Below are 16,672 nucleotides of genomic sequence, written 5' to 3'. Positions count from 1 at the left end.
TTTCCTATTTTCCCAGGAGGAACAATTCATTTGCCTTTGAGGAGTTAATTGCTCCCAGGCCTTCTACCAACAGGCTTGATGTTGTGAGCTAAGCAATAGCCTTGGAACTTGAGGGCTGGATATTCTATGCTCAATCCTGCTCCTGCGTCTGGCTGGGTGACTTTCGGCCAATCACTTAACCAAAGTTAACTGCCTCATTAATGTCACCTGCAAAAGGAGTCTGGCCAGGAGGTCTGGTCAAATACTTGGCGAGTACTATTTAGCCTGGGGCCGAGCTCTGGGGTAAAATGGATCATTTTATGAATGATCAAGACCAGATTTCCTCCATATCCTCTGAGCCTGCAAGAGGACCAAAAAAGGCTTTTGCTGGAGCAGGAAGGATTTAGGTCTGACAGCAGGACAGATTTCTGAATTGCCTGCAGTGGGAGGCACCAGAATGGATGACCAGTGTAGCTTGGGAGCTCCACCCTGGGATGGTGGTTGGCTGCAGTTTTGCATAGTGGCCCAAGTCCGGTTGAAGTCTGGACACTAAAGATCCTGGCCAGCCCTATAAGTGAATTCTCTGATCTTTCAGGTTGGACCTGTATCTGCAGGTGAACTAATGGGGGAAAATGGTAATGGCTTTTGAGAGAAGTTTTCTTCTTTGTTTTTTTATGGTATTTGTTAAGCTCGTACTTTGTGCCAAGGCACTGTACTAAGTGCTGGGGTAAATACAAGCTAATCAGGTTGAACGCAGTCCCTGTCCCATATAGTGCTCATAGTCTTAATCCCCATTTTACAGATGAGGTAACTGAGGCACAGAGGAGTTAACTGACTTGTCTAAGATCACACAGCAGACAAGTGGTGGAGCCAGGACTAGAACCCAGGTCCTTCTGACCCCCAGGCCTGTGCTCTGTCCACTAGGTCACGTTGCCTCTTAAAAGGAACCTCCTGCCCAAACCCGGGATTGAACCAGGAACCTTTCTGCAACTACTTCGGGCTGGGCCTTTCCCTGGAGGACTTTGCAGACTCGCTCTCAAAGAAGCCCTCAAAGGAAGGAAACTGAGGCCTGGAAAGACAGACTCATCCAGGCTTCCCTTGCCTCACGCCTTTGCCCGAGAGCATGCCGCCTCCCCAGTGAACCCAAAGCCAATCGCCTTTGCCCAGCTGCAGCTGAGTGTGGATTTTTTGTGGGGGTGAGGGGAGAGGAAGGGAAGGAAACTGGGGGGATACGGGAAGGGGAGAATTCACACTATCAACTGAGTTCCCTTCCTAGCCCAGGCGACTTACCTTCACTGCATAGTAATGGACCCCATAGGTCGGGAGAGACTCTACGATGCTCATGTAGCTGCAAGACAATGGGACATGGACAATGAACAAACAAACACACAGGGGAGGAGAGTCAGTCAGCTGAATTCATCTTTGCAATGCTCTTTTTAGAGGTAGGTTTCTGGGAAAAGTATTTACTTGAAAGTTGATGGAGACCCTGTTCCAAGAGACATGGCCCTTGGAGGAGAATTTGCAGCCCAACATTTGATCTTATCCAAACAGACAAAAGTGATCAGTGAGATCATGGTGTGTAGCTGGAGGGGGGGAGGGAGGGGAGAGGAAGGTTTCCAACTTACTTAACGATTGCTTGGCCTCGGGTCTGGCCAATGAGCTTCTTGTAGTGCTCTATCACTCGGTCCTCGCTGGGAAGGAAAAGAAAGAACAGAACGTGGTCACTGCAGCCAATCAATCCATCAATCAATGGTATTTATTGAGTGTTTACTTTATGCAGGGCACTGTACTAAGCACCTGGGAGAGTATGATACAATAGAGTTGGTAGACATGATCTCTGCCCACTGACTTACAGTCTAGAGGGGGAGAATCACAGCTGACAGTCCCTGGGTTAATGATGGCACTGACCCAAGAAGGGCCTGCTTACTTCATCTGGGTCGGTCCCCTGAATTGCCACTCACAGGTTCAGACTGCTCCAGGGAGCCAAACAATGCCCTCCCCAGGGGCCCGACTGACCACCCCTTGCGAGTTCAGGTTGACTCTGGTTTCCTCAAACTCGGGGTGGTAACAGGAGTGAGCAGGACTCTCCTTGCAGGGGACTGTGGGGAGAAGAGCCAGAAAAGTGGGAGAGCCTGTGGCCATGGGAGAAGGAAACTTGGGGAGGGAAGGGTGGGTGGGAAGAAGGGACTGCCAGTTGCAGGGAAAGTTTTGGGATGGGCAGTTTGGTTTGTTCCATTCCCCCTCTTCATCTTCCCTCCTTACTCTCTAATGCCTTGCCTCATCAGGAGAAAATCAGTTAATCAACTAATGTCATTTATTAAGCTCCTACTTGATACTGAGCACTGTACTAAGCCTTGGAAGAGTACAAAAGAATTAAGACATGATCCCTTATGATATTTGTTAAGTGCTTACTCTGTGCCAGGCACCGTCCTAAGAGCTGGGGTAGATATAAGCTAATTAGGTTGGACACAGTCCATTTCCCTTATGGGGCACACAGTCTTACTCTTCATTTTACAAATGAGACAATTGCAGAACAGAGAAGTTAATTGACTTACCCAAGGTCACACAGTAGAGATGTGGAGGAGTCGGGATTAAAACCCAGATCCTCTGACTCACAGGCCCGTGCTCTTTCCACTAGACCACCGTGCTTCTTGTGGCCCTCAGAGAGCTTATGGTTTACTGGGAGACGCTTAAAGATCCCACATTTTTAGTTCAGAGGAAAAGAAGTGGGAGAGACCAAATGGAACAAACTGATCTTGGCTGCTGAGAGAGAGGGCCTGGAAAGAACAGTGTGATTGAGCACATGGGACCTAGTTTAGCAACTTCTTGGCTCCACCTTCTCTGCGCCAAGGGCTTAATACAGTATAACACACCTAGAGGGCCTTCAATATATGCTATGATTACTACTTCCACCACCACTCCCTCTTTCCCTCTCCCTCTCTAAGGGATCTTTCCGATAATTCTGCATCCCAGAAATCAAAGTGTCTTTCGGAGGGAAAAGTCTGGTGGCATCTATACCTATGGAAGAAGGAATTTACACTTGACAGAGCAAAGTCAGCAAGGCTGAATTCTTAGTTCTCGGAGTATCGAGTCCCCAGCTCTCAGAGTATGAAATCTAAGTTTTTGGAGCTCTAAATTACGAGCTTGTGATATACTGAGTTCTAAACTCTCAGAGCCTGAGTTGCAAGCTCTTGGAGTCCTATCCTTTATCCCGAACTCTTGGACTATCATCCTACATTTTAAGGTCTCAGAGGACCGAGTTCTAAGCTCTCCACTGACAGCTCAGTAAATCACGTCCCTGCCACTGCATTCTGGTCCGATGTGGGGGCTTTCCCACAGTGTGATCACCCATAGAAGAAGGAAAACAAAAATCTGTCTCCTCCCTTCCTTCCTCACTTTCTCCCCTCCCCTCCGTGTTTTGGGAGGGCCAGCATGACAATGGCTGTAAAATGCTCTGAGCTCCTCACAGGATGCTGGATGACTCTCCACTGTCTCCTCATCTCCAACAATGGCATCCCTCCAAAGTGGGGCTGGGGGAGGAAGGGGTCAGCTGTTCTCTGAAGAGGAGGGGGAGGAGAAGGGGGAGGAGGGGAAGGAAGGGGAGCAGGAGGAGGAGGACAACGAGATGCAGGAGCCATGGTGGTTCTATTTCTCCAGGGCCCTTTCTCAAGGGATGGAAATTGTTTATTCTTGCAAGGCAGGAAATCACTCTTTCTTTTTCCAAAAAACAGGATATGATCTCCAGACACTGAGTTCTCCCTGAACGTGCATGTTCACTACGTGCTTTGGATAGAACACCGTGGCAGGCAGGAATGGGGCACGATTTTCTGACACCGCGGGTCCGCCCAGATCCCATGTGACATGGTGTCAGAAGATTCAGCTGTGCCCGAGGCGTCAGACCCAGAGTGATGCCTACAATTTGGGCTTCCCTCTGCACGGGGTGCTGCAAGAAGGGAACCCCCGCATGACAGGAGAACTGTGTGCTCACATGTGTGGCGTGAATTTTGCAGGCTCAGCACAGGCATCTAGGAAAGGCCTTTTGGGTAATAGATAGCCAGAACTGAGCAAGTGTTGAAACTCCCTCCTCTGCCCCTCATAACTGCCTAATTCCCCCAGTTTCAGACTCCCTTGCAGCCCCAAGCCCCAGACTCAAGGCTTGGGACTACCTGATGTGATGACACACATAGTCATTTCCTCCCTCCCCAGTCCATGGAGCAGAAGGAGACCCCTGTGGGGGGAGGCTAGCAGGAAGCTGCATGGCCTAGTGGAAAAAGCTTAAACCTGGGTTCTGATCCTGGCTCTGTCACTTATCTGCTGGGTGACTTTGGGCAAGTCACTTCACTTCTCTGTGCCTCAGCTTCCTCCTCTGAAAAATGGGGATTCAGTCTTATTTCCTCTGTGTGCCCCTAAGGGACGGGGACTCTGTTCAACCTGATTATCTTCTATGAACCCCAGCATTCAGTATAGTGATTGTCACAAAGGACCAAGCACCATTGAAAACAAACAAAAAAAGCCACCTCCCTGAGAGCCTGGAGAAGATGGCAGTTATTCACAGAATGGGAAAAGCAATGGCAGAGCTCAGGGAAAGAAACTTTGATCCCCCTTTCAGCTGTTAGACTGCGAGCCCACCTTCTAGACTGTGAGCCCACTGTTGGGTAGGGACCGTCTCTATATGTTGCCAAATTGTACTTCCCAAGCGCTTAGTACAGTGCTCTGCACACAGTAAGCGCTCAATAAATACGATTGAATGAATGAATGAATGTTAGTTTCCTGTCTGGTCAGCTGTGGGGCTCACAGTTCCTGACAGCTGTGCAAATCCCCTTCCTCCACCACTGGCTGGAGTTGCTGGGCCAGGTAACTGCTCCTCTACTGGTTCCTCTTCCTTTCCCCCATCACCCCAAACTCCACTTCCATCCTGAAATGAGGGGTGTGTGTGTGCTGGTGGGGGGATGACGACAGGGTACCTCAGTGCCAGGGTATGAGGGAGAAAGGGCTCTTGTGAGGGTTAACTCTGGAGTGCTCCCAGATCTCTTCAGTGCTAATGGAATAAGAGGAATAAACCCTCTTTTAAAAAAATTAATATAATTATTTGGAGGGCAGAGAAGAAGAATAGGAGAAAACAATCAAGGCCTGGGCTCTGTTCATTTAGAAGAGATATTTATCCACAGTGATATTAATCCCTACCCCACAGCGCTTCTGTACATATCTTTATAATCCACTGCTTCCCCTCTCTGTACTTTAACACCTATCTCCCCCAGTAGATTGTTAGCTCCTCTGTGGGCAGGGATCACATTCATTCATTCATTCAATCAATCATATTTATTGAGCACTTACTGTGTGCAGAGCACTGTACTAAGTGCTTGAAAAGTACAATTCAGTAACAGATAGAGACAATCCCTACCCAATAATGGGCTCACAGCCTGGAAGGGGGCAGACAGACATCAAAGCAAGTGGATAGGCATCAGTAGCATCAAAATCTACCAAATCTCCTGTAAGGTTCTCTCCCAAGTGTTTAGTACAGTGCTCTGCACCAGTAAGTGCTCAATAAATAACACTGCTCAATAAATAACACTGATTGATTGACTAATGGGCTTGGCTCTGATCAGGCATTAAGTAAATCAAATCAAGGGAGATTTTCCCCGAGACAGAGGAGCGGAGACGGTTCCTGGGGGAATCAATCAATCAATCAATCAATCGTATTTATTGAGCGCTTACTATGTGCAGAGCACTGTACTAAGCGCTTGGGAAGTACAAATTGGCATCACATAGAGACAGTCCCTACCCAACAGTGGGCTCACAGTCTAAAAGGGGGAGACAGAGAACAGAACCAAACATACCAACAAAATAAAATAAGTAGGATAGAAATGTACAAGTAAAATAAATAAATAGAGTAATAAATATGTACAACCATATATACATATATACAGGTGCTGTGGGGAAGGGAAGGAGGTAAGACGGGGGGATGGAGAGGGGGACGAGGGGGAGAGGAAAGAAGGGGCTCAGTCTGGGAAGGCCTCCTGGAGGAGGTGAGCTCTCAGCAGGGCCTTGAAGGGAGGAAGAGAGCTAGCTTGGCGGATGGGCAGAGGGAGGGCATTCCAGGCCCGGGGGATGACGTGGGCCGGGGGTCGATGGCGGGACAGGCGAGAGCGAGGTACAGTGAGGAGATTAGTGGTGGAGGAGCGGAGGGTGCGGGCTGGGCAGTAGAAGGAGAGAAGGGAGGTGAGGTAGGAGGGGGCGAGGTGATGGACAGCCTTGAAGCCCAGGGTGAGGAGTTTCTGCCTGATGCGCAGATTGATCGGTAGCCATTGGAGGTTTTTGAGGAGGGGAGTAATATGTCCAGAGCGTTTCTGGACAAAGATAATCCGGGCAGCAGCATGAAGTATGGATTGAAGTGGAGAGAGACACGAGGATGGGAGATCAGAGAGAAGGCTAGTGCAGTAGTCCAGACGGGATAGGATGAGAGCTTGAATTAGCAGGGTAGCGGTTTGGATGGAGAGGAAAGGGCGAATCGGCACACATAAGGAAGAGGACGGGAATGGAAAGTAGTGACAGGGTGTAGATGACTTTGAAGTCCGGCAGCATCCAGACCCTCATCCGTCTTCTGGGGTTATGCGTGTGGACACACTGTGACAGTTGCCAGGGGCTTAGACCAACAGCGGACGAAGAATCTACTGACTCCGACCCTGACCCCAGACAAGTCTGTCTCTCCCTTTCTGAACTCCAACCTCCTCCCAGAGTTCCTTGGGATGACCGTGATAATCTTCCAGGACAATCAGGAGGAGGAGGAGGAGGAACTAGAGAAAATCTGAGAAAAAGATTTTAAAGAAAAAGAAAAAATGTTGGGAAGCAGCATGGCCTGGAAGTCAAAGGACCTGGGTTCTAATCCCATCAATCGTATTTATTAATAGTAATCCCGGACCTCCCCCCCTTGTCTGCTGTGTGACCTTCAGAAAGTCACTTCACTTCTCTGTGCCTCAGTTACTTCATCTGTAAAATGGGGATTAAGACTGTGAGCCCCATGCAGGCATTAACTGTGTCCACCAGTCACATAGTAAGCGCTTAACAGATACCATTAAAAAAGTAAAATAGAAAGGATTGCCCCTCATCATTATCATCAAACATTTCTAAAGTCCCTTCCAAGCACTTTCTAGACTCTTAATTACTTTTTTCCTCTACCTAGGAGGAAGATCTAGAATGCCCCCATTTCACAGATGGGAAAACAGATAGACGGGGGTGGGGGCAGTGGCTTCTGAATGGGATTGCATGAGGAGTCACCAAAACATAAGAGCTTGGGTGGGACAAACACCCAGAGCGCCTGTCTCTCTCACCTCCTGCCTTGCCCATCCCACCCCATGCTTCTGCTAGCATCAATCCTTCCAAACCTCCCTGTCTTTCTGATGAGCATCCTAATACCAGCCAGACTCTGTGCCTTGCCCAGGACAGAACACGAGGCCTTCAACACCCTGTCTTTGGGAGAGATTTGGTTTGGAATTAGATTGAATTTAGCTTAGATGGCAACTGAGACCAATGAGGAGGAGGATTTGAGACAGTCTGAAAAGGAAAACAATTGCAAATATTCTTTGGTTACAAATATTTTGGGGGCCATTTTGTGTTTTACATGATTAAGATACTATATATGTGTGTGTGTATATATATATATATATATATATATATGTGTGTGTGTGTGTGCATATATATGTATGCATATGTGTATATATATATGCATATATACACACACACACACACACACACACATATGTTAAAAATGTTTTAAAAAATAATTCTTTCCACCCTCCCTTAAGGCTTTAAGACCAACCCAAATAAACAGGTTGGAATATTGAACTCCTGCCAACTCCAATGAAAGAATCAAAAGGTAGAGTCCCACTTGATTAGCAACGACCTATCAGGGCACTCCATACCGCCGACTTGTTGATGCAGGAATTGGGCTGTGAGCCTGAATGGGCCTGCTGATAAAACATACCCTCCTGCCCTCTCCACAACTCCCTGGAGGTGCACAGTAACTGTGCAGACAGTAACAAAGAGCTAGGTGAGTGTACAGAGGGGAACCAATGGACAAAAGGAAAATAATGGGGTGGACACAAAGAAAGGGAGTGTGTGTGTGTGCTCACAATAGTGGCACTTTGGGTGTGGAATAGAAGAAAGCGTGTGGGAAATTGAGAGTGCAGAGGGGCATGAGAAAGCTCAGGTCTGACAAAGGTTTTGTGTGTGTGTGTTGGTGTGCTAAAGAGGGAGTGTGAGAATAGGGACAGGTTTGTGCAAGAGAATGGAGGGCAGCAGTATAAGAGGCAGAGGATAAGGGAGCATGTAATTTTTTAAAAATGACATTGGTTAAGCGCTTACTATGTGTCAGGCACTGTACTAAGTGCTGGATTAGATACAGGATAATCAGGATGGACTCAGGCCATGTCCCACATACGGCTCACGGTCAATCTCCATTTTACAGATGAGGTAACTGAGGCACGGATAAGTGACATGACTTATCCAAGGTCACACAGCAGAGAAATCATGGAGCCAGGATAAGAACCCAGGTTCTTCTGATTCCCAGGCCAGTGCTTTATCCACTAGGCCACACTGCTTCCTTATGTATAGAACAGAGAAGGAGGAAGACAGGGAGGGAAGGAAGAGAGGCAGCAGAAGGGAGTGAGGGGAAACAGGGAGATGGTGAGGGAAAGTGAGGGGAGGGGGGAGGAGGAGAGAACAGAGAAAGCAGGATGTCCTTGCCGCAGCATGGGCAGAAATGCTAGGTGTTTGCAAGCACAAGTGACAGAGTTTCCACTAGATCTTTAGCCTGCTCAAACCTGATCTGCTCACTATAGTCCCCTGCCCTCTAAGCCTGGTGGAGAGTAGCAGCTCTCTCTAACCTGGGAAGGAATCCAGGCTTCCTTCTGGGATTTTCCTCCCAGATCTCTCCGCTCCTCTATGGCTCTCCTGAAAACGGAGCCACATCTGCATTAAACAGACCTAATGACAGAGTGAGGCTTTCTGATGTCAGGGAAACTTGGCCTGCGTGACTGGTCCCATCCCGGAGTCCCAGTGCTGTTTTCTGGGGATGACTGACTCCATCAATTGGGGGTACATCAGTGGGCAGGTCGAGAGGGGATTATGGGGTGGTGGGAAAGAGCTGCACCACCCGGAGCACAATTCCCGCTGGACCCTTCTCCTACAGACTGGGCTGAATCCTGGGATGGTGGCCGGAGAAAGGCAGGGAGCATCACTCTCCCTGGCTTCCAGGCCAAAATAAGGCACTCTGCAAGACCCTTGGCCAACCAGTCAGCCAAAAGGGCAATGAAAACAGCGGGCTGGGGTGGGCTTGGCTGGGACAGAAGCAGGGAGAGGGAGCTGGCATATTGGATAAAGCATGGGCCTGAGAGTCAAGTGGTCACGGGTTCTAATCCCAGCTCCGCCACTTGTCTGCTCTGTCACCTTGGGCAAGTCACTTCACTTCTCTGCACCTCAGTTACCTCATCCGTAAAATGGGGATTGAGACTGAGTGCCCCACATAGGACAGGGACTGTATCCAATACGATTTGCTTGAATCTACCCCAATGCTTAGTGCAGTGCCTGGCACATAGTACGTGCTTAACAAATCCCATTATTATTATTATTATCATTATTAGTAGTAGTATTAGAAGCGGAGCGTTGATGTGCCCTGAAGGGGGATCGGGCAGGTGGGGCAAAGGAAGACCCCCACAAAAGCAACTGGGGAATAGAACATGGCCAGGAAGAGACATGAAATGGTCTGGAGAGCAGAAGAATCTGGAGGGAGAGGGGTAGGAGGGTAGCCAGGAGAGGAAAGACCAATTCCACACTGTGTCGCTTCAAAGCTCACAGGCTTAGAAACAGATTCAGCCAATCTTCCCTCAACCAACATGCAGATTTTGCTAAACACAGTCACCCAGCTAGCCTCAGACATTACCAAGTCCACAGTCACTGGGCCCTCATCGCCGTGCCTGCAAGAGGCAGGGCAGTACGACAGTCTTGCCGTCTCGGCTTGACTTGGGAGAAGAGGCAAGTCTGGCCCAGGGAGATTAAGTACTTTACCCAAAGCCAGAGGAAAAACCCACCCAAAACACAGTCACACTTAGAATTCAATTTCCCCAACACCCAGCTAGCTCGCTATCTTTCCTCTTCGCTGCCTCTTGGCCAATATCACCCTCTCAGCAGGAGGACACTCAGGCAGTGATAAAGGCGTGCTCCAGCTTAGCAGAAGAAGCCTCCTGAAGCCACCTGCCCTGTAAGAACAGGTTTGTTGCCTAGAAAAAGTGTCTAGACTAAGTGATATGCTTGTTGTCTAGCTCTCTCCCAGGGCTGTTGGAAGCTACTAAGAGCAGAGAGAAGGTTTGGCGAGGTGGGGGGCAGGTGCAGGCAAAAGCAGCTTCCCCTTCCACTTAAATAATGAGGCATTAATTATTATTAATAATTGATATTAATAATAATGGTACTGTGCTAAACGTCGGGTACATACAAGATAATCAGATAGGACATTGTGCCCATCCCACATGAGTTCACAGTTTGGGAGGGAAGGAGAACATGTATTTTATCACCATTTTACCAGTGAGGAAACTGAGGCACAGGAAGTTACATGACTTGCCCGAGATCACACAGCTTAGTTTTCTTTCTTTTTGGTTGGCTACCGCTTGGGAGAAAGGAAGCTGTTCCTTTCTACTACTTGCCAATGCTGGAAGAGTTAGGAAAATCTGGACAGGTCACACAACACAGTGAATTACCCTAATCGAGTCTGTACAGTGGCCTGAACCTTTGGGCCTTTTTCAATTTCAGATCCACCCAGAATAAGCATCCAAATGTCCTGCAAATGAAGCACGGGGCCAGGTTACATGGTTGTCACCCCAGGAGATGTGCGAAATACCAGGACAAGGAGTGGGTCCATGGAACCTTTGGGTAAGGAGCATCTGTCCCCACATGCCTCATAACAAAACCCCACCCCACCACCCATTAGACAGAAAGCCTCCATAGGGGAGAGGCCCATCAGAAACACTCCATAGAGGCCCATCAGAAACACTCCCTCCCCACCCTCATGGCGCCTGTCACCTGATGCTGCACCTTTAATCCCTGCAGACCACGGGCTCCTAGTGAGAGGAAAGACCCCACTCCCCCACCTCCGTCCAGTTTTAGGGTGCCATGTTTACCAGACCTGTTTGTGATGGCACCCTAGAGCTCAGAGGCCTATGGGCAAACTCTCCTCAAAAACTTTCTTTGTCTCACCAAAAGTCTGAGAGAGTCCATCTTCACCCCAGACAAGCAGGGGAGGGAAGGGCTCAGGAGATCAGAAGGGCAAAGGTTGAGAAACAGATGGGTTACCAGTAAGCCAGGGAAGGGTGCTCCTTCAGGGCCTGGGTGGGGAGTGCCGGCAGCTTCTTTAAGTCGCTTCTCACGATTTCATTGCTGAAAAGAGAGAGCAGGAGGGGGAGAACCAAGTGAGAAAGAGATGCCGCCGAGAAAGGAACCGCAGCATTTGATATGACCTGCCCCAACTGAGCCCCTGAGAGGCCCCACATCTGTTCCCTCTTAATGAAAGGCACTGGAAGGGAGGACTCCTTTTATTTATTTATTTATTTTAAAAATCTTAATTTCTTTTTAAAAAAAGAAGACACACACAGCATGGAATGACTTTCCTTTCCAGGGCTAAACCCAGAGCAGAGCACTGGCAGATGCTAATGGTTTCCATTTTCAGCCCTGCTTGATATGGGAGAATGAGCTAGGGCCCAGCCAGCACCCTGGGGAGGGGAGCCTAGTTTGTGAGTGGGGTGGGGGGCGAGGGGGGATCGGAGAGGCAGGACCACCAAGAGAAAGCTCCATGGGGCACCTTTGTTCAGCTGACTCTGCCCTGCAATTTTCAGGGCTCCTTAACTGCAGAATTATGCCAGGCCAGGCCTGTTTGCTGGGCACGACCATTAGTAAAAATAACTTTAGAAGATAGGCTCAACAAACAACTCATCCTACAGTCTTCCACGGAGACTCGGAGACCCTTCAAAAGAAGAATCTCTTGTTCCTTCTAAGTGGTCTGTTAAGGACTGGCCATTAGCTCTATAAACAGGGGTTCAATAGCCCCCATGGCCAAAGCTGACCCAGCGCAGACCGCTCCCCAAACATCCCCCTGACCTAGGGTGCCTGGGCCCGTGAGTCATTGAGCCAGTATAGTGCAGACCATGTCTCTTTGCTTTCTGGGTGGTCTTCCTGGGAATGCTCAGTCTACTTGTGTGTGACAATGGCAGTGGAGTCACCACATGCAGGGGGGCAGAAAGCTGGCAGGAAGCCTCTGGGGGTATCAGTTAAAGATCCAGGGGTCCTGCCTTTGGTTGGGAAATGGCCACAGACATCATGCCTAATAGGCTTCCAGCATGCATGGTGGCTGTAGTTGAAGTGGATGGCTCCCCTTGAGCAGCCTCCGAGGCAAAAATGGACAAAACCAGGAAGCCAGAATGCAGCCCCCATCCTCACACTCTGCAGTGTGGAAAGGACCGGGATGACCTTCATCTGTCCAGACTCACTTGCCCACATGTGTTACAAGGACAATCAGATCTACATTGTGTCTGCCTGTCAGTCATCCCAGTATCTGATTATCCAACCTGAAGCTAATTCTAGGAAAAAAAACTCCTACTAATTGAAGAAAACCACTTGTCAACAAATCAACTTCCTTGGGCACCCACTGCCCCTGAGCAGAAACAACGCAGAGGTCTGCAGGCATCCTGAAAAGGCTGCCAAGAATGAGGTTGCTTTTGACTCTGGGGATTATTTTATTCATTTTATTCTCATTCTCAAGTCTCCTCAACCCAAATGCTAACAAGTTTGGTTGCCGGCTATTCTACTGTTTCTCTGTGGACTCTAACCTCCTTGTAGGCAGTGATTGTGTCTACCAATTCTATTGTACCCTCCCAGGCACTTAGTACAGTGCTCTGCACACAGCAAGTGCTTAATACACATTATTGATTGACTGATTGATTCTACATATGGAGATGCTCCTGGTTTCCCCTGGCAACTGACCACTAAACGTGAATCAATCAATGGTACTTACTGAGCAATTACTGTAAATGGAGCATTCTACCATGTGCCTGGGAGAACACAGTACAATGGAGTTATAGACGTGATCCCTGCCCTCGAGGATCTTACAGTCTAGTGACTGAGGTTGCTACTCTCTTTGAATGCCTAGACTGGATGCCAAGACTGTAGGTCTGGGGAACCCCGGGCTTAGTTTGACTTACAACCTGGAGAGAAGGTCTGTACCTCCTTGACGTCCTCTGAGTTCCCCAGCCACTCGGCTTAAGAACCCTCTTCTCTAAGGGATGAGATGTGAATATTTGTGCTTCCAAGTTCGACCTGCTTCATGCAACGTCACCAGACATGGTCGTGAGATCCCATTTAGTACTATTTGTCAGGCAGTGACCCTGGACCCTTTCAATGAGCAACAGAAACGCGAGCCTGAGATTTACTCCTAACCAGGGCGGCTAATGTCTATTTGGTAAAGGAAGGAAGGCGAGGAGGAAGAGATCTTCTTACCCCACAAACGTCTAGTTTGTTGGCAAACATGTCTCCCTGGTGACAGTCCCAGCTTTGACTTCCTTGCTTAAGCTGGCTGCAATGGATTCTCTATTGCTCCCCGAAGGCTAGGCTGCCCAGGAAAACATCCACAAGAAATCGCTAAGGCGTGAAGCCAGTCCAATCCATTAAATCCTGGAAGGGATTCACAACTGTGAATCCTTCCCAAAGGACAGCTCAGCTTGGGCCTCGATGAAAGCGTCTGGTCTAATGATCTGATCTGGATGCTGGGGTCACAGATTAGAGGCCAATCTGATGAGATGAATAATAATAATAATAATAATAATAATAATAATAACAATAATAATAATGACATTTGTTAAGCACTTACTATGTGCAAAGCACTGTTCTAAGCACTGGGGAGGATACAAGGTGATCAGGTTGTCCCATGTGGGGCTCACAGTCTTAATCCCCATTTTACAGATGAGGCACAGAGAAGTTAAGTGACTTGCCCAAGATAACACAGCCTTGGTTGTTGGTTCACTTAGTCATTGGAATAGGTTGTTGGATCACTTGCTTAGACCGAATCAATGGGCCACCCCCTGCAATTATTCTGAAAAGGTCCTTACCTTCCTGTCATGGCAAAAGTTGGGGAGAAGATGGGTTTTCATAGACATAAAAAATGACAAGAAAGGGGACTTGGCTCAATGCAGTGGCAAATGAGGGTTAAATCCTTCTTTGGCTAAGTTGGAGAATGCAGGAAGAGCATTTATATGGTCTGGCTAAATTCAAAAATTCAGTTCAATCTCCTTTAGGGAGAAACAAAATGTTCTGCTGAGATAAACACCTCCAGAGATCAAAGCTGCCACATTTAGGAGGAGAATCTGGAAAGGGAGTGGGGAGGGATGGTGGGAAAATGAAGTGATGCTGGAGTTGGATGAGGCCTCACTGTAGTCCTCTGTGCCCTTCTGGCCCTATAAAGTGTAATTTCAGTCAGCTAACTAATCTGAGAAACCTACATCAATGCAATATAATGGAGAAAACTGAAACCCTCCAACACCACAAAATATATCTCCAGAATGCAAAATCATCCATCTACCCTGAACATTTAGCCTGATTAAGGAGTGCAAGCTGAGGGTTAATGAACTAAAGTGCTGTAGGGCAGGGTGTTACAAAATCCGATCATTAGGACACCCTGCATCTCAAACCACAATGAATCATTCTGCAGTCCCTGACTGCAAGGCTGCAAAACTTTGAGGAAACCTAACTCATGCAGTTCCTTCATTGCCCTCATTTAAATGTGCAGTTCCTAATGTCTTACTGCCTTCATATCCACAAAGCACTTCAAGGTTCTTGGAAGAAAGGCACAGTGCCATTTTGAAGGGAAATAGTTGCATCACTTAGTTTCTTAATGAAAGAAATTCTAGATGCTCCTCACTGCTCTGGCATTTGAGCAGTTCCCTAGATTGGGGAGCTCATCACCACCCTTTGGTCCTTTCAAACCTCTCTACTCGATGAGGATACGAAGCTTTGTGGAGAACATGGCACATTTTCAAACTCAGTACTACACCCTGGACTATTGGCACAGATCAGACCCTTCTGGAACTATTTACCATAAGAACTTCCCATTAGACTTTTGTTTCAAATTTTCACAGATTTGGTTCCTCTTAAGAGGGCTTACTTGTCTAGATGGTTTTAGCTGTTCCAAATTTATCCATGATAACCCTCCCCCTGCCTCTTAGCAGTTATTTTTGAAGCACAAAAAAGATTGCTATTATCCCCAGCAAAAATAAGAACACTTAAGTTTCCCCAAACAACTCTTTAAACTGAGAACTGGGTTGAAATGTTCAAGCTGAAGGCTACTTCAGAAAGCTACCAGGCTGGAAAAATCAATGTTAAGGAAAAGAATGGGATACTATCTTGTCTCTTCAGTTGTGAAGAAAATCCACGCCATGAACATAGCAAAACTTTTCTCTCTGTGTTAACATTCATCTTCTTACAATCTAAAATCTGTCCATTTTCTTTCTAATATCAGTGCCAGCCGCTTGGTTACAAATGGCAAGTGAAAAAAATTACTGGGAAAAAACCCACTCCAAATGGTCAAATAAGGATCTGAAATGGACTGAGCTTTGAGGCTTGCTAGAAAGAACACTTATGTAAGCGCAGAGTAATGTTATTAGTGGTCAATGAATCATGGTATATGGACTGCTGTGGACGACAAATGCCTTTTCAGTGCCGCCTCTCTGTGAGCGACAGGAAAGTCACTCGTGTCACCTCGTATGCGTTAGTAATCTATACAAATATTTATATTACTCAGAAAATGCCTGTTGGAGAAAAAGTAGCTCTTTGTCTCCTATTCCTGTTGGTCTTCTGAAACGCCTCACTTGTAGCTACTCCATGAGCCCACCACTTGCTCAAAATGCATCATGTCTTGGGACAAGAATACCCAACAAAGCTGGGCTCCTTCAGATTTTTGTGGCCTCGGTTTATGCTACATTTACTGAGAGGTTTTGTAAGAAGAAGAGGGGGAATTAACTTTGGAAAAGGGAAAAAAAGCTATTTTCCTCTCCCCATCAAATTCATTCTCTGCTCTTTCTGCAGTAGTGCCCATGTAGCCACTCGGTTTATGGAGAATAATATATTAAAAGCTTTTTTTTAATCTACTGCTTGACCAGTTCCAAGGATACATATAGTCTGTGGGTGATAGGTGAAATTTTTCAGCTCAATTAAATGTTTCAAATCCCCCTCCATAATGGAAGTGAAAATCAATGTCCCTCTGCTAAAGGGAAGTTGCCTCAGTTTCAGCAGATGAGTAATATATCATCCAATATTTTATTTCCGCAGACATCAACTCATTAGTCCAAAAAAAAAAAAATAAAGGAGAAAATCCTGCAGAAAAACTCCAGGGAAAAACTTAGGGCTATTCCAGGAAAGGGCACAATCTCATTTCTAACTGATTCCTTAACTTTGATAATGCCTAGAATCTAATTATGAACAGATGTCTGATAAGCTGAGCTCAAGTATTCTAAACCACATTTCTCTTTTCGGTCGGTTGCTTTGTTTAGTAAATAGGGTAAAGGGCGGAAGCATGCTCTTGAATTTCTGAGTGCACTGTTGACAGCTTGTGATGCTGTTTGTGCCACAAACCCTGTTCTAACCAAAAGTAACCAATCACCCC

General features: G+C 47.3%; 1 protein-coding gene across 4 annotated transcripts in view; it reads right to left on the bottom strand.

Moving 5' to 3' along the window:
• FRMD4A (FERM domain containing 4A) overlaps positions 1 to 16,672 on the bottom strand; it is a 461,647-nt gene that overhangs the window by 79,801 nt on the left and 365,174 nt on the right. For all 4 annotated transcript variants that reach the window (XM_038740915.1, XM_038740917.1, XM_038740916.1 and 1 more), the window contains 3 exons: positions 11,320 to 11,403; positions 1,605 to 1,670; positions 1,270 to 1,327 (listed from right to left, as the gene is read on the bottom strand). In XM_038740915.1, coding sequence (XP_038596843.1) covers positions 1,270 to 1,327; positions 1,605 to 1,670; positions 11,320 to 11,403 — 208 coding nt within the window. The remainder of the gene's footprint in view (positions 1 to 1,269; positions 1,328 to 1,604; positions 1,671 to 11,319; positions 11,404 to 16,672) is intronic.

Source organism: Tachyglossus aculeatus, assembly GCF_015852505.1.
Source record: "Tachyglossus aculeatus isolate mTacAcu1 chromosome 12 unlocalized genomic scaffold, mTacAcu1.pri SUPER_6_unloc_1, whole genome shotgun sequence".
NCBI lineage: Eukaryota > Metazoa > Chordata > Mammalia > Monotremata > Tachyglossidae > Tachyglossus > Tachyglossus aculeatus.
This window is presented reverse-complemented; position numbering and strand designations above follow the sequence as displayed.